An 18,690-nucleotide genomic window follows, 5' to 3' on the forward strand; every position below is an offset into this window, starting at 1 on the left:
ATTTTTTAGTCATTTCTGTGTGAATTAAGCAAATTGATGCTAAAAATCTTTGCTTGCTTAGCCATTATCAGTGGATATAGGATCAGTTAACAAACTACAAGCAATCGCATGGGCTTGTTAGAATTATTTGTGGAAAAGGCTAGGGTCAAGTGCTGTGAGGTCATTGGACTTGACCCTTTAAATTGTGAAATTGGAAATATTAGACACTCTTTTGCTGTTTTTGGTTCACAAGGTTGATGTTTACACTGTGAAGTCAGTTCTAGCAAAGCACTAATTAGTATAGATCCATTTCCAATCACACAAAGGATAAAGGATTAGAGAGCAAAGCACTAATTTGTTTTAAAGACTATCAATTGTTATAACTTGATGGGTGTAACATACTGTTTATGTTTTTTATTTTTACAGCAATATGAATGGCTTATTGGATCACAACATAATCAAATATAGTTGGCTAAATCTGATTGGGTTGCAATAAGAAAACCTCCACCTTGTGCCATTGATTTTTGGGGCTTTGGTAAGTCTATTTTGCTCCATTTTTACATGGTTGCTTAATTATATGGTGCGTATTTTTTCTGTTGGGCATGCATATTGTAATCCTTTGAAGTAGTTGGAACTTTGCCTTTCATTGGGATAATATTGACAGTTTGTATAAGAAAAGTAATGGAATGATTTTCTTTCATTAAATGTGATCTTGAGTACAATCAAACTCTCAGAAACACGATACACATTTAGGTTACATTACAATGATGGACAAGTTTGATTCCTTTTACTATATGCACAACATAATTGATAAAAATAAGAAAAAGAAACCCCAGCAGTAAAAAGAGCTTGAAATCTATTGAATTTGATATTGAATTCTGTTGATCGGATTTTGAGGGAGAGATGGGTGAGAGATATTGATGTTTGAAATAAATGTTTAAATTGTTATTCAACACTTTGGAAAATGCAAAACCACTTTTAGGTGTTTTATGGAAAAGTAAGTATTCTTTAAATTCGGTGATTGCAATTATAATTATGCGTGGAAAACATGTATACACACGCCAAATTAAATAATGTCGTGTAATTTTTAATTGAAATTATATTAAAATTATTAAAATTATAATAATATAAAATTTTTATAATTTTTTTAACATTTTTATATTAAAATTATTTAAAAATATAAAAAAATTAATTTGATATTTTTTAAAAAAAATATGTCATTATACAAAAACAAATTCTCATCCAAGAGACTAATAGTTAATATACATGTTTAACTATAAACTTTGATTACACAACAAAAATATAAATAATAAGTATTTCATAGAAAGAGGTTTAACATAAATATATTAACACCTCCATTACCTTAACCATAAATATTTAACAATAATTATTGCTCGTCCGTGTAGAACTTGTAATCAACTAAATTGGATTGTGCCTAAAGAATTTATAAAACAAATGTATTTATATTTTCATCCACCAATATTATAATTATTATTTAACTACGACATAAAAGATATATACAATGTATATGACAAGAGACAAAGATAAAAATGTGAGTAACTATTGTAACCCATAATAAATTATGTTTTTTTTTTATATTGCATTTTAATATTTTTTAAAAAAATTAAAAAAATTCTTTAATCTTGTATTACTCGCATGTTTATGATTTCATTTACCATTTCTTAGTTGAGCAAAAAAATATCCGAATAAAAATAAAAAGTTTTGATGAAATCCATAAAAATAAAAAGGATCCAAATTAAAAAAAAAAAAAAAGACTATTTGAGGTGGTAACAAAAGTTAGAAGGACCAATAAAAAAAAATGAACTCTAAAACTATTATAAAGATAAATTTATTTAAAATTTGTTCAACTAAAATATTTGTTTTTCTTTATCCATTTATTCTGTATAAAATATTAACCGAACATAATCTAAAAGTCTACTTTTGTCACTAGTTAGAAAATATAAATGAAAATATAAAATACTAACCGAACATATTTTATTTTAAAAGATTGTTTAAGTTCTAGTAGTTAAAGAAGTATGCTTATTTCAAAAAATGCTTATTGGTGTTGTCATGTTAATTAGATTAACATGGTATGATCGATCGTGGATGTATTGTCGTCTTATGGATGGTCGCCTTCGTCCTGAATACATTATGGGTGTTAGAAGATTTATCAATTTTGCATTTTCAATTGATAAAAATATATCTGGGGGAAAAATTAGATGTCCTTGTGTGAGGTGCAAAAATCAAAAGTTTTTAAAGGAAGATGATGTTTGTAAACATCTATTGACAAAAGGTTTTTTTACCTTGTTATGAAAATTGGAACTGTACATGGAGAGCCTATGTCGCAGAACCAATATTGGCTGGACCTTCATCGATTGGAATGAGTCATGTTGTGAATGATGTTTGTCTAGAGAATCCATATAGGAATCTGGTTATGGATGCAATGGGGGTTGGTGATGCATTCTACAATGATAATGTGTCTAGTCCTGTGGTAGCAGGGGAAATTCCAAACCCAAAGCAACTAAATTTTTTAAGCTTTTGAAAGCTGCGGAGGAGCCGTTGTGGGATGGGTGTACCAAGCAATCCAAATTATCTGCTTGTGTACAATTGTTTAATATGAAGTCAACTTTAAATTTGACTCAGAATGCCTTCAACAATTTTATTGACTTTACAAAAAGTTGCATGTCTAATGATGAAAATTTGGTTTCAAATTTTTATGATGCCAAGAAATTTATGCGGCCACTTGGACTTGGTTATGAGAAATATGATGTGTGTCCTAATTACTGTATGCTGTACTATGGGGCAGATACAATGAAAATAAATTGTGATTTTTGTGGAAGTTCACGATACAAACCTAGAAATCCAACTAGTAAAGGTTCCAATAAGGCGGAGAAGCAACTCCGATACTTTCCCTTGACACCAAGGCTTCAGAGACTGTTCATGTCTCCATATCATGCCAAAGATATGACATGGCATCATTTTCATAATTCTGATAATGGGGTTATGGTGCACCCATCTGATGGGGAGGCATGGAAGGAGTTTAATCGTGTCCACTTAAGCTTTGCATCAAATCCGAGAAATATTCGGTTAGGGTTGTGCACTGATGGGTTTTGTCCATTTAACATGTCTTCAAATACATACTCTTGTTGACCAGTAATTGTGACTGTTTATAATTTGCCTCCGTGGAAGTGCATGACTAGACCATTCATGTTTTTGACAATGATGATTCCTGGGCCAAAGAATCCGGGTAAAAAGCTTGATGTTTTCCTAAGACCTTTGATTGATGAGTTAAAGAATTTGTGGTATGTTGGTGTTGAAACATATGATGTATATAGAAAGGAAAATTTTCAATTAAGGGCAGCTTTAATGTGGACCATTAGTGACTTTCCAGCATATGGCATGTTATCAGGGTGGAGTACTCATGGAAATCTGTCTTGTCCTTATTGTATGGAGCATAGCTAGGCTTTTAGATTAAAAATGGAGGGAAAACTACATTTTTTGATTGTCATCGACGATTCCTACCCATGAACCACCCATATAGATTTCATTCTGATAAGTTTTTGAAAGGAGTAATTGAAAGGCTCCCTCCTTTACCTCGTCCATCTGGTTTGGAAATGTTGAACGAAGTGTTGAAGTATACTGAGGGACATAATGGAGTCGCCATTCTGTCGCACCCGACATCGCGGCGGCCCTACAAAATAATAATTCTCTTGAATTAATTATGGAAAAAGAACAGATTCTGGCATCCGGTTCTTTTAGGAAAAAATATCTTGTTTGAGGAGTCGCCACCTAGTATTATGGTCACTAGGAACCCTAACTGGTCAACAGAGATTCTATGACTCGGGATTGGTTACGTAAAAGGAAAGATATTATCACCCATTAAACGTTCTGCCTAAGGCAGATTGCATTGTTGGTTTTGTCTTAAATTGCTAAATATTTATTAATTTATGCTGTGATGATTTGTTTAAAATATTCCTGACTCTGGCGTCAGTGAATATTCGAGCTCGAATAATTCCAACTCTGGCGTTGGTAAAAAATCGTAACTACGAAAAACATTAGATCAATATATTTTTTTTCTACTCTAGCGCCAATAATGAAAAAAAAATTTATTTTTAAGCATGCATATATTTTATTTTTCTAGCTAAATAAAATAAAAATACAACGAATAAAAATAATATAAATTTAAATCGGTATTTTTATTCCTGACTCTGGCGTCAGTGAGTAAACCAGTAAATTTACATTATTTTTATTCATGCATACACGTTTTTTTATTTTTATTTTTTTTTCCTATTTTTTTTATTTTTTTGAGCTGGGCCCAGCTGGCCCAGCCTGGCCACTGGCCCAAGCCAGTGGTCCGGCTGGGCAAATAACACTCGTGAGCTGGTTCACGCGTGTCTAAGTGTTCAGTGAATTAAAATTCACATGAACAGTATGGCTGAATTAAAACTGAAAAGCGAGAGGAGATGAAGAGAAACTTACCTGTTGGCTGCTGCTCCTGAAGATGAAGACGAAGTTAAGGGCGGTTGGTGTTATTCCCTTTCTTAAGCTCTTCCTCTATTATTCCTTCTCTCTGCTTCTGGAGACGATCAACATGGCTGCAAGGGATTTTGACTCTGGGTCGTTCTTTTTTCCTCTGTTTTCCCAGCTCCCCTTTGTTCGTCTCTGCTGTCTTTCTTCTTCTTCTTTTTTATTCGTTTATTATCCTCCCCTGTGTTACTGCTTTGAGTCTGGAAAAACCTCTTCTCTCTGTTTTTGTTCGTGGTCTTCTTTTCTCCAGTCCAGTGCCCTTTCAGTCCCTGTGATGAAGAAAAGTGTACAGCGCTGGCTTCCCTCTCGGAATTGGGTCTCCCTTTTTTTTTGCTCTGTTTGTGGCTATGTTTTTGGTTTGATTTTTCTGCAGGGATGAAAGCAATGGCAGAACCGGTTCTCCTCTCTGTTTCAGTCTTCTGCGTTCTGGGTCTCTCCTTTGATTTTCCTCCCTCTTTTTTCGTCCTTTTTTTTTTTTTCCTCCTTTCGCTCTCTCATCTTCTCTGGCTTTATAGCCAGAGAATGCCAAGCACCTCCACTGTTGAAACGGCTTCACAGCCATTACTGCCAGAAACGGCTAGGAGGAAGACGAAGAAGGTGATTGACAAAAACGACACCGTTTGTGCGGTGTGAATATCAATTTTCAATCTGGTCACTGAAGTTCTGAAATCATGTAATCAAGTCCCTGGGTAAATTGTAATTGGACCCCTGCATTTCGACGCCATTTTCAAAATGGTCCTTGGATTTTAATTTTTTCAATTTGGACCCAATTAAACTCCAAACTTTGATATTTCTTCAATCAAGTCCCTGATTTCATTAATTTAATTAAATACAAAGTCCAATTAAGTCTAAAACTTATCAATTCTCCAATTAAACCCTTAATTGGATTAAACAAATTAATTCCAAACTTAATTAGATTAATTCCAAAGTTTAATTAAACCCCAAAACTTCCAATCATGTTGCCCTTAACCCAAATTTTAATTCATTCTTCATTTATTTCATTTTACTTGTTTTTTCATCATTATTATTTTTTTCATCAAATTTTTTATCCTTTTCAATAAATAAAATAATAATAATAATAATAAAAATAAAATGGTCAAAAATTGGGTTATGACAGTCATCATATAATGATAAAATTCCTGGCTTTGGTGTTAAGCACAATTGGGTGAAAAAGAGCATTTTCTGGGAGCTTCCATATTGGCATACAAATTTGATTCGTCATAATCTTGATGTCATGCATGTTGAGAAAAATGTCTTTGACAATATTTTTTATACAGTTATGGATTGTCTGAATAGAAGCAAGGACAATTTAAAGGCTAGGTTGGATATTCAATTGTATTGTCAGAAGCTAAATTTGCATTTGCAACAAGATATGAGTGGTCGGGTTTACAAACCTAAAGGCACTTATTGTCTACACAAGAAACAACAACAAGAAGTCTTGTCATGGATGAAGGAATTATCATTTCCTGATGGTTATGCTTCAAGCATTTCAAGATGTGTGAAAGAGGCACAATGTAAGGTTTCGGGGATGAAGAGTCATGATTGCCATGTCTTCATTCAAAGACTTCTTCCAACCGCTTTCCGACCTTACTTACCTAGGCCACTGTGGGAGGCATTAACTGAACTGTCCGTATTTTTTCGAGATATTTGTTCAACAAATTTAAATGCCCAGCACATGGAGTTAATGCAGATGAATATAATTGAAATAATTTGCAAACTTGAAAGGATTTTTCCTCCATCATTCTTTGACTCCATGGAACACTTGACGATACATCTACCTTACGAGGAAAAAGTTGGTGGATCAGTTCAATATCGATGGATGTATCCATTTGAACGGTATGTTTTCATACTATGTTAATTTTATTAACTTTTGATTTTTAAAAAATAAACTAATTGACATAAATGATATAGGTATATGTTTTATTTGAAGAAGAAAGTGACCAATAAAGCTAAAGTTGAGGGTTCCATATGTGAAGCATACTTGATTGATGAAATTACCAATTTTGCATCTCATTATTTTGGTGATGACGTGCAAACAATTTGGAATCGAGTTCCACGAAATGATGATGGTGGCCTTAGAAGTGTAGATGGATGTCTCTCTATTTTTTCCTATCTAGGGAAAAAATTATCCAAAAGATTTTATAAAAGGCAGTTGTCACATGCTGAAATGCAAATTGCGCATAACTATGTGATATTCAATTGTCAAGAACTGAAGCCTTATTTAGAGTAAGTATGAAATATTATTTTGTACTAAATTTATAATAATTTGTTATTAACTTTAACATTTTAAAATTTTAGGCAATGTCGATAAGAGCTAAAGTCACAACAACCATATGCGAGTGATGGTGAAATTGAAAAATTATGTGAAACGATCTTTCCAAATTGGTTAAAAAATAATGTAAGTATTTTAATAAAATCAATTTATATTTTATGTCAATTAGCTACTTTAAAAATATTATTAGGGGCTTTTAAATTATTATTTCTTATGGAGTTAACTATTATGCTAGGTGGAATACCAATCTAACGGAATTGAAAATCAGCTCTTTGGACTTGCTATGGGCCCTTCAACTTCAGTGAAATGTTATAATGGGTATTATGTGAATGGTTTTAAATTTCATACTCAACGTTATGGTCGTTTTAAAAAGACAATGAATAGTGGAGTTTGTGTGAAAGGAAGTTGTTATGATGATGATGAACGTGATTATTATGGAATGCTTAAAGAAGTTGTTCGGCTAAAATACTTGGGGAGTAAGTGCAAGTTATTTATGTTTAAATGTAATTGGTATGATACAAGACGAGGGATTAGAGTGCATCCTTCGAATGGTTTGGTTGAAATCAAGCATACATCTCGACTACACGGAAATGAAGATTTTGTGTTAGCACAACAATGTCAACAAGTCTACTATACATATCCACCTGGTAATAAATCATCTGAATGGTGGACGGTTATTAAGAGAACTGCTAGAAGTCGTTATAATGTTGATATGGGTGAATTTATTGAAGATGCAAACAATGTGAGATCATTTGATGTTGATCAATCAGATGAGATTTCTCAACCATCTCTTGTCCTTCCTACTCAAACACTTGATGATCCAAATATACTTGTTGAATCATCTTATTATGAAGAAATCGGGCAACATGAATTGATTCAACTTGACATAAATTGGGGAAACAAAGATGATGAAGCAGAAGAAGAAGAAGAAGAAGAAGAAGAAGAAGATGGTGATGGTGATGCTGAAGAAGAAGAAGATGATGATGATGATGATGAGGATGATTGTTATGGTGGTGATGGTTAGGAGTGATGATAATAATGAGTAGCACAAGTTAATTATATTTCGTAGTATATGTAATGAATTATCTTTATTATATGTTTGGATGATTTCATATTATTTGACAATATTTAGGCTTTCAATGTTTTTTTTTTATTATTATTTTATTCAAGTGTGTGTTATGCATCACATTACATAAATCATTTTCATTGACCTTTGAAACCATTTATAACCTTTCAAGTATCAATCTTTAAATTGTGATTCTGATGTTATATTTTATTTTGTGATTCATTTTCTTGCTTATAGGTGCTGAAGCGTGAAAGAAAGGGTTTTTCCTACTCATTGTTTTGATTTATAGGACCAAACATTAAGGTAAGCATACTCATAAATTTTGATTTCTGCTTAATTAATTATTTAGAATTTTTTTTTTATTATTGTTTGTGTTAATTGGCTTATTACAATTTAAACTTCATAGCTGATTTTTGTCATTACAAGGAATGCTTAATGAAATTGTCTTGATGTTATTTACATATTTGGTTTTGTTGCAGTAATTATTTTATTTGAAGTATAATATTTTTCAGAGTGATGGCTATTATTGTTATGTTGTATATATTCATATGATAATGTATATATTTTTTCTGGTTTTTAGCATACCTCGACGAGGATCCATATTAGATTCTAGAAGTGACAGGTCCACATCAAGGAGTGACAAGTCCACTTCATCCAAATCATTTCAAACTACATCAAGGTATAATAACAAATGATCCACAGTTCATCAACCTGTGTATCAAAACGCAAATAAGTATTATATACCTACTTTGGGGGGTACACATCCTCCTCAACATGATTATGGGAGGGTTGATGGATATCAATATTGTGAGGGATTTCGTTTTCAGGATTTGCTTCAAACTCGAGGAGGTTTCTCTCGAGATAACCAACTTGTTTATGGAGGACATAATTTATATGGGAGAGTTGATGGTGATGATGATGATGTGAACATTAGAGATGAAGATGAGGGAGACGGTAGTAATGTGAGAGGTGTATGTGATGAGGATCAAGATGGTGTTCCATCATATCACGATTCAACATCTTCTCCATACAATTATGATCAAATTGTTAAAAGGAAGGGTTTTGACACGCCAATAGATCCAATAACAAAAAAAAAAAGAAGCTTTGTTTGTATGGAACAACAGAGTAAGTTCAACTTTTTAATAACTAACTGATTAAGGTTATATTTTTAGGTATGAAAAAAATTACTTATTATTGTATAATTATTTGTTTAATATAAGTTTGTTATTATGTATTTTCAGGTTCAATAACGCATCATATGGACGTGCAATTTGAGATATTTTGAGGTCCAATTTTAAGGGAGCATGGCACTCTTGGGAAAAAGTAGATTCAATGTGCAGGGATGAACTTTTTAGAGAGTTTAAGGTAAGAACCAACACTAATTGCCATAATATTCTTTTCAATTTTGATCACTTTAATGTAGCATTATGAAAATTATCATCTGAATAGCTATGACTGATTTGTGTTATAATTTGTTTTTATTTCTTGTTTACTCTTTAATATCATTTACTTTCTTTAGTTATTACATCATCTTGCAAATTCTGAACAAGATAACACAATATGATTAATTATTTATATAATTTGAAATTTTGTGCACTCTTTTTACTTGGTATATATATTATTTGGTAGAAAAAATATTCCTTTCCTGAGGAAGATGAGTCGATTGTTCGTAATATTTGGGAAGATAAGGCTAGGATAGCTTTGAATCAACAATTGACACGAGCTCGCAAGAAAGCCATGTCAAAAGAAAACACAACAAATATTCTAGATTGCCTCGATAAAGGTCCTGCCTGGATAAACAATGATGATTGGAATCAAATGATCAAAGATGTTTGGTCCACCCCTGAATTTCAAAGGAGGTCTGAATCTGCTAGGAGGAATCGATTATCCCAAACAGATGGCAAAATAAGCACTCATTCTGGAGGAACAATGTCATTTGCATCATATCGAGCTAACATGGTAAGGATATTTTTTTTTATGCTTAAGATAATGAATTAAAATTTATATATTTATCTTTTATAATATTTATTAATCTTGAAAGCAAGAGGAAGCTGGTGGAAAAGAACCTCCATGGGATGATGTCTTTTCAGCTTTGCATCAAAGTACTAAGCAGTCTGGTAGCTTCGTCGACAACAAGTAAAAAAAAGTGGTTGTATGTATTTTTATTTGATTATTTTTTAATATAACTCAAGTATTATTTAACATTCAAATTAATTTATTGTTGCATGTATTTTATTTGTAGGAAAATTATAAAATGGAGATGATTTCAAAGTATGGAACTAATCGGGAAAATCATCCTTCATTTGATGGAGCAGCTTGGTGTGTGGCTTCAGGAGGAGTTACAAAGGGTAGGGTATATGGTGCACCTCGTATGCCAAAATCTATAGTTAGTACAAGCTCTTCATCACATTCCTACTCGGTGGAGTCATCATATCCCAGTTCATCATATCAAGCATTGCAAGAGGAGATAAAGAAAAAAGATGATTTGATTTTTGAAATGAAACGGAAGATGGATTCCATGAAAGAATATCTTGTGAACAATCTTGGATATCATGGCGGGACATCAAATGTTGATCAAGGTATGCCACCACCTTTGACTCCATCAATACCGCCACATATGGCTCCTCAAATAATGACACGTATGGGTCCCACATCTCAACCAATTTATCGACCTATACCTCGACCTTTATATCCTGATCAATCTTGTGACGATCCACAATATCATGGTTCGTCTTCGCAACCAGCACCATGATTGTATCTTTTGTTGTTTTTTTTTTTTTTTTTGTATTTGAACTTAATTGTATTAATGCATGTTTAACTAAATTTTTATAATATGAATTTTATTTTTATTCTATTTTTTATTAATTATATAATTATTTTTAATAGTAATTTATGCTGGTTATATATATTCTGCAACTTTTAAAATATCCATAAATAAATAAATTAATTAAAAATCATTTTAATAAATAAATAAAAAATAATTTAATAAAAATTTAATAATACAATCACCAACAGATTCTCCGTTGGTGATTGTAACTGATGCAGGCATCAGCAACGGATTCTCCGTTACTGATTCAACGAACTAGCAACGGATAATCCGTTGCTAGTTTTGCAATGGATTATCCGTTGCTATTTGTAAGCAACGGATTTTCCGTTGCTGCAAAATCAACAACGGATTTATCCGTTGCAAAAAAATTAGCAATGACAAATCTGCATCCGATTTGTGCTGTTGCTGATTCCGTTGCTAAAGTAATTTAGCAACGGATTTTAATAGTTTTTGCAACGGAATAGTCCGTTGCTAATTACTATATTTTTTAGTAGGGAGAGTTATAATGCTATCATTGAGAAAAAGGACCGTATTGGAAAAAAAAAAGCATAAAAGGGATCACGCTAAGAACAAATGAAGAGTACAGGTACCAAACGCTTATATATATAATTAACAACATTTTACATTTGCATCATCTCGACCGCCTATTTTGACGGATTGTCACAGTCACATAATGGACAAACCTACGTCGGAGAAGTAAGAGACTGTTCTCACAGTTCTGTCGCATATACGGTATGAATAATTCCCTAATAAACGTCTTTTGTTGATGTTAAGGTCAAACCTGCATGGTCTTCAGTTTCTTGATTTAGGAGCTGGGTTGAGTTTTCTCTTTTACGGTATTTCACTTGTATCAGAGACTCTGCTGTATTTGCTTTTCTACTCTTAGAGTGGATGTAGATCATCTGCACTGAATTGGGTTTTTCCTTTCTGTGAATAATGTTTGTTTAACAAGTTGGAGAAAATGTTTGTTAATGAATGAGTAGGTGGTGATAATTGAATTTAAAGTGGAAAAACATAGGAGGTTTAAAGGAGAGTTTGTGTATTTGATAGGCAGTGGATTATGGTTTCTGCTTAGCTTTTAACTTGATTGAATTCTCTAATTCCAAGCGCATCTTTTGTGGAACTATGAACTCTTATTGCTAGTTTCTTTTCTTGGTGTTTAATCTGTTGGATCAGCTAGCATAAGAAATTTCATTGATATAATTAACCTGGAAAGTTTTGCTCATCAAATTTGTTTCTGGAGTTGAATTTTTTCTCTCTCTTTTGGTTAGATTAGTAGAGTTGATTTTCACAACTCCGTGGACAAGATATGGATTTTCTTGGAGTATCCTGAAACTGCCCTCTTGTATGTTGTGAGAATTCCCTGAATCTTGAATTTTTAACTCATTCTCCAACTTGGCTAGACTGGGTTGTTGCTGTTGCTGGTTCAACTTCTATTTTCTGGGCACTGCAACAATCCAGTTTCTTCCTCCTAAATGAGGAGAATTCTACATCTTACCCTGGATCAGTTGGGGTTTTGTATCAAACATGACTAGAGGTTTGGTGACATTTATACAGTGGAAGAATATTGGGAATACTGCATGCTCTGTCTTTCTGAGTAGCAATGGAAGCTTTGCAAGTTATTTCTTCTGCAACAGAAATAATCTCAAGTATGGTAGGGGTTGTCAGTGCATTAGATCAGGCTTCTAGGAATCTTGATGAAGCTCCTAAGAAAATCCGAATGCTAGAGGAATTTGTCCATGATCTTGAGAACTTGACGCGTCAAATTAAGCAAAAACATGTCTACAAGCTTCATAACCCCCAGTTAGATCACCAAATCCAAAGCTTGAATGTGCTGATAGAACGAATGCATCCAAACATAATGAAGGCAAGAAGGATTGTGTCAAGAAGTAGGGTAAAGAATTTGGCCAAGGTCGTGTGGAGTTCTATGGCGGGAGACCCTCTTAGCAAACTGATAAATACCATTAGAGATGATTTGAATTGGTGGTTTGAGTCTCAAAGGTTTGCCCAACATGTTCAGAAGGTGATAGAATCAACAGCACAGGATGTCCCAGTTCGATTGAAAATAAAGGTTGAATTAGGATGGCCAATTTCTAGTAAATGCCACTTTGTGAGAAACTTATTGGAACAAGAAGTTTCTCATCGGGTTCTTCTAATTGTTGGGTTATCGGGTATCGGAAAGTCATGCTTGGCTCGACAAGTAGCTTCTAACCCTCCTACTAAGTTTGTGGATGGAGCAGTTGAACTTGGATTTGGCCAATGGTGTAGTAGAAATGCTTGCAATGGAAATAAGGATGAATACCAGAGACGTCTTGCAAGAAAAATCTCTAAATTTCTGGTGCAAATTGGATTTTGGAAGAAGATTAGAGATGAAGATAATGGAGATCTTGAATATGTTTGCTGTATTCTTCAAGAAGCACTGTATGGAAAGAGCATTCTCATACTTCTTGATGATGTGTGGGAGCAGGATATAGTTGAGCGGTTTGCACGGCTGTATGATAATGATTGCAAGTATTTAGTGACGACAAGAAATGAAGCTGTCTGTGAAATAACAGAAGCCGAGAAGGTTGAGTTGAGCAAAGATGACACAAGGGAGATAAGCAAGGCAATCCTTCAATACCACAGTCTCCTTAGCGTGGAAGAACTACCGGTATGAGTCAAATAAACCCTCTTTCCTTTTTTTTTCCTTTCTTGTAAATTTTTCTAAGTGGTTCGGACTTTAATTTTTCTTTCCATCTCTCCCAGTTTTTTTCTCCTACTCAGTTTTTATTGTGCATTGCCTGTTTATTTTCTTTTAATACACTCAAAGATCTGTTTCAGTTTTTACATGATAAGTTTGTCATCTGTGAGATTCTCTTTGAATTTTCTTTCAGGATTACAAACCACTGAAGAAATGATGTTAACCTCTCTATTGAATCTCTGTCCACACATTTTTCTCTAGTATAGGTCCAATGTCACAATTTCTTTGTGGTTACAATATGAACTTGCACACTTGCATGCTGTAACTCTTGAAGAAGGGAATTACAGCATTTTGTGTTCTTGTTTCTGATGAAATATTTTTTTTCTGCATGTGCAAGCGAGACAACTTTGTATCTGTGCAAATTTTCAAGTGCATTACTATCAAACTTCTACAATTCTCATTTTGAGTGATGCTAATGTAGCTGTGAGCCTAATTGATTTCTGCTAAAAGATTTTTGACACGCACACATGTACATATATGGACTGCATCCTTGTGTTTGCAGACAAGTTATATGCAACATCCAAGTAGAAATTAACTAGGCATAAAAGGTGGTGTCACGTTGCTGATTTCATTCATAAATTCTTGGATCTTTCTTTATATTTTTTCTTCTTTATATGGCAGGGCGTAGCAGAGACCTTGCTTGAACGCTGTGGCCACCACCCTCTGACAGTTGCTGTTATGGGTAAAGCTCTCAGGAAAGAAGTAAGAGCTGAGAAGTGGGAAAAGGCCATCACAAACTTATCAACCTTTGCCACATGTGCACCTGGTCCTGTCTCATATGTAAATGAAAAGGAATCTGAGAGCACCTTAACTATTTTTGGGTCATTTGAGTTCAGTCTGGAAGCTATGCCTAGAGATTCTAAAAGGCTCTTCATAGCTCTAGCTTCCCTTTCATGGGCAGCACCTGTACCGGAAGCTTGTCTGGAGGCTGTTTGGTCTGTTCTTGGGGAGGAGAGATTGTTCCCTCTTATTGTCTGCAAGCTTGTTGAAGGTTCTTTGCTGATTAAAACGGAGATGGATCCCTTGTACCTAGTTCACGACATGGTCTCTTTGTATCTAGATAGCAAGGCAGATGACTCTATTGAGATACTACTAAATGAATATTCACCGGAAGAAACTGCTATTATTTGTCCTTGGCTGCTTATTTTTGGAAAAAAAAACGTCAAAAGGATTGCTGAAGAAAGGACGGAGTTTTTGTTTAATGTCTTGGAAGAAAAGCAGGTGGTAACTACCTTAGAAGCACTCATCCAAGCTTTAATGGCTAGCAAATCCATGTCTGAGCTCGAAGTTAGCAGGGAAAGGTTTAGTAGAATACTAGGCCCTAGGATTGCAGACTTGATCTCAACTGATTCTTTGAGTCTCATTGCAGTGACTACAGAAGCCATCACAAATATATTCAGTACGAGTGATTACTGCAATTATTTTCCTTCCCTTGAGACTACTGGTTCAATCAATAAGCTGGCAACAACACTGCAGGAATGTGAGGAGGACCCCATAACTCAAATCCATGTATTAATCGTCCTTGCAAAGCTCGCGGAATTTGGAAGCCTTGAGACAGTTGATAAGGTGCTCGAGAGCATTCCCTTTAACCAGCTAGCTGATTTGCTCTCCCCCAGTTCTGAGATATTGCATGAGAGCTTGTTCACAGTGTTGAACTCTTTGACCAAAGCTGGAAAGTCGAATGCTGTTGAGAGAATGTTCGCTTCTGGGATCGAGAAAAAACTTATTGAACTTCTTGAGAATGGATCTGAAGTTCTACAACACCATGCTATTGTCACACTGAAGGGATTTTACGAGGTGGCTCGCAATCCTGGAAGTGGTTCTCTTCATCCATCTAATCTAAATCTTCTGCCATGGCAAGTTAGGCTTCGTCTAGAAACTTTTGTTCTGTCAGATCAAACTGTTCCTCATACGTCGAAGACACAATCTTTTGAAGATCTCATTTATAACCTATCAGATGGGAATATAAAGCAGATATTGCAGGCAATGCAAGATCTCATACCAATTATTGAGAAGGCAGTAGATTCTAGAATCAGAGAAATGATTTTACAAAGTCCCCTAGTCAAAAGGCTATCAGAACTTCTGCAAAGTAGGCACTCAGAACAGGACTTACTGAGATCTGAATCTGCCTTCTTACTGATGAAGCTAGCTTTGTCTGGTGGAGAACCTTGCATTAGGAAATTTCTAGACCATGAAATTATCCCCGAGCTAGTTAAGATGATGCAATGCAATGTTGCGGAGCTGCAGGATTCAGGCTATACAGCACTGCACCAAATGCTTTATGGAAATGGTGGGATCCTTGTATTGCATAAGATCTTTAAAACAGGTCTAGTGGATAGGATGGTTGAATCATTAGACAGAAAATCAATAAAGACACGAGAAGTGAATGTTCATTGCATTTTGGATCTTGTTGAGCTAGGAAATAAATCCTGCTTAGAGAAAATGCTGTCATCACAGGTGGTGGAGAAGCTTGTAAAAATGGAAAAGGTCACCGGGGGATCTGGCGAAACAATAGTCGGATTTCTCGAAAGCATGGACAAATGCAAGCATCTGTCAATGATGGAGCGTAAGGTGATAAAGCAACAAGTGGTTAGGAAGGTCAGGGCCTCCTTGAAAGGGCATAAATTTGATTCTCAAATATTAGCGTCAGTAGATGCTTGTATGTCCGAGCGTTCAAAAGCTTCCAGTAGTAGTGGTTGTGGTGGTAGATACAGAAAGTAAGTAAATCAGGTATGAGAACAGATGAGTTTTTTATGTCCTTTTATATAGTTTACTCTTCATGCTGGCCTTGAATCAATACTTGTAAACATGTCATTTTGAAATTATGAATACGATTTATTTTTACTCATTTGAGAATATTATAAATTATATTTTACTATCTAATTGGCATAGATAACATCAAAGCTGAGTTAACATTTCTTGGCAGTGTGGCCTGGTTTGTCACAAACTTGACAGTAAAGGGGTTCCCGATTGAACTGTCTTCGTCCAGTGTGATAAGAGGTGAAGTTACTAGAACAATGATAGCCGCCACGCCCCCTCTCTCGAAAATTTCCACGGCCTGTAGGTGTGTTTGCAGTTTGCTGACGAGTGCCACGCCCCCTCTCTCGAAAACTTCCACGGCCTGTAGGCGTGTTTGCAGTTTGCTGACGAGTAGACATATTTGCAGAGCCATCAATAATAAGACTAGTTGAGTTATTAGCTGCAATGTGAGACTTTGAAGTTAAAAACAAGGAGTAAAGTTCCTTAAAGTAACATTATCTTTTAAGTTTATATAGCATTAAAATTTTATTGATTATGTGATCACACGTTTAAATTTCATTATTCGTATTCTAATTAATAAAAAATTAAATATAAAATAGTCTAAGTCTATGTAAATTTAAAGCCTAAAAAGTTTTTACTTCAGAGAATATGTTAGTGAATAGTTTAAAAATATTTTTGAAACCTTACATAATAGCTCAAATTTTTAGATTAAGATAATTCTTTGACATATCATCAAAATTTTAATGATCAAACGATCACGAATTCAAATTTCATCATTGTTTTATTATCTCTTCTAATTAATATCTAATTAACAGCCCAAATAATACGGGCCTATGCAGCCTAAAAGGCTTTTTTTTAAAGTGTATTAGAAAATAATATAAGTCATGTCTTTGATCCTTATCTAACAACTTAAATTATTAGACTGAAATAATTCTTAATTTGACTCTCCTTTTGTTTTCTGAGTGCCAAGTTCACTTATCATTGTCATGGCCACAAATAACTTTTATAATGAACATTGTAGAAAATGTTTGATAGGTTTCATCCTCCACTTGGCGCTGATACAATCTTGTTTAAAAAAATGAAAAGAAAAAAAGAACACCAACTAATTGTAGACATTGTGCGGTGGAACTAGGGAAGAGCTCTATGATGATCTAGTTTATCAATATTTTGGCTCTGCAAATGATTATTTTATGAACAAGCTTTTAGATGTTTGTATTTGTTTTTATGAATGGTATGTTAATTCAGAGCAAAAGGTTTTAAAATTGTGTAAAATCAACCTATAAAAGACAATTTTGATGAGAAATTATTGGGTTTCTGAGGATAAAATCCAAAGTAGATGAAGGAAGACAATGTCAACAAAATACCTATGCTTCAGGAGAGGTAGCTTTTAACCCCAAGTCTTCTTTAATGAAAACTATCAAATTCACTTGGTTAATCGGTAAACATTATGTCATAAACTATTTAGCTTGTTGTGCGAGCTTAGATAATAGAGATTGTATGACAAATACACTTAGGTCCTTGATCTTTTAAATAATGTAATTTATATTATTTAGGTTCATTTAGATTTTAAATAATCAATTTTGGTATACAATTTTATTTGTGTTATTTTTCAATTTCTGATTAAATAAAGGAGAGTGGGGAGGTTGCTAGATTCTAACAAGGAGAGAGAAAGTCATCGCTCACTCTATTTATGGCCGCCAAAATGGATTTATTGGAGTCAACGAGTTTTATGAGATAAGAGGGAATTCATGATGTTTGTTTGGAGCCTTAATATTACATGAAAAATCAAATCTAAATCGACAAAGCCAAAGCTAACCTGGTTTGATTTTGGTTTTTGAGGCTATTTTTTAGTATTTAAAGTTGATGGAATGATTTGTACATATTATAAGAATGTTGATAAGGTGTTTTTAGGTTGAAAAATGACTTAAATATTGCGCTTTTTGGCCAAAAAAAAAGTTGTTGCCCTGATTTTTTGGCCACAACCATAGTGGCTAGAATCTGGGCTTGCAGATGATATGTTGTTTATTGTATTAAAAAAAAAAAAATGGGCCAAACATTGTCCACCCCTTTAAAAGATTATAAAAATAAATAAATAAGAAACAAGCTCAGGCTAAGGCCCGCCAACGAACTTGGGCTCATCATTGTTGTGGCATAAGCGTGCTGGGCCATAGGCCTGCGAGTCATGGACTTTTTTACACCATTTTGTTTTAGGTTGGATATAAAATTAAGAGGGAGATTTTTATTGAACACGGTTGAGTTCATGATCCGAGTCATGAGTTTGACGAGTTAAACCACAACATTCAAGCTATTATTTTTTGTATAATATTATTTTTTAACTGAAATATTTTTTTTTAACATGTATTTTTAAATAATTTTAAATTGATGTTTCAATTATTATCCATCATCTATGATTTTTTCTGCTCATTTAACCTTTTTTGGAAAAATATTGTTTTTTTTATTGTGTCGTGCGTATTTAATTTTTGAAAAACTTATTCTCATTCATCTATAAGTTTTTTTTA

At 33.9% G+C, this 18,690-nt stretch overlaps 1 protein-coding gene across 4 annotated transcripts; it reads left to right on the top strand.

Annotated features, from left to right (window-relative positions):
• Positions 1–11,313: 11,313 nt before the first annotated feature.
• On the top strand, positions 11,314–16,706 carry LOC118035567 (uncharacterized). Of its 4 annotated transcripts, none has more exons than XM_035041161.2 (4): positions 11,314–11,403; positions 11,943–13,321; positions 14,033–16,128; positions 16,338–16,706. In XM_035041161.2, the coding sequence occupies exons 2-4, from the start codon at positions 12,275–12,277 to the stop codon at positions 16,600–16,602; spliced, it is 3,408 nt and encodes a 1,135-aa protein (XP_034897052.1). In that variant the 5' UTR covers positions 11,314–11,403; positions 11,943–12,274; the 3' UTR covers positions 16,603–16,706. The 4 variants fall into 4 exon arrangements, with proteins under 4 accessions (XP_034897052.1, XP_034897057.1, XP_073263998.1 ...); XM_035041166.2 differs by having other exon boundaries at positions 14,033–16,141; positions 16,338–16,475; XM_073407897.1 differs by having other exon boundaries at positions 11,353–11,403; positions 11,948–13,321.
• The last annotated feature ends 1,984 nt before the right edge of the window (positions 16,707–18,690 follow it).

The sequence above is a fragment of the Populus alba genome, chromosome 3 (assembly GCF_005239225.2).
Source record: "Populus alba chromosome 3, ASM523922v2, whole genome shotgun sequence".
NCBI classification, from domain to species: domain Eukaryota; kingdom Viridiplantae; phylum Streptophyta; class Magnoliopsida; order Malpighiales; family Salicaceae; genus Populus; species Populus alba.

Bases quoted from the DNA above. Each gene is read 5' to 3' on its own strand.
- LOC118035567 (XM_035041161.2), top strand. From the start codon at position 12,275: ATGGAAGCTTTGCAAGTTATTTCTTCTGCAACAGAAATAATCTCAAGT. The intron at 13,322-14,032 runs GTATGAGTCAAA...TTTATATGGCAG, and splicing joins TTAGCGTGGAAGAACTACCG to GGCGTAGCAGAGACCTTGCT. The intron at 16,129-16,337 runs GTAAGTAAATCA...ATTTCTTGGCAG, and splicing joins TGTGGTGGTAGATACAGAAA to TGTGGCCTGGTTTGTCACAA.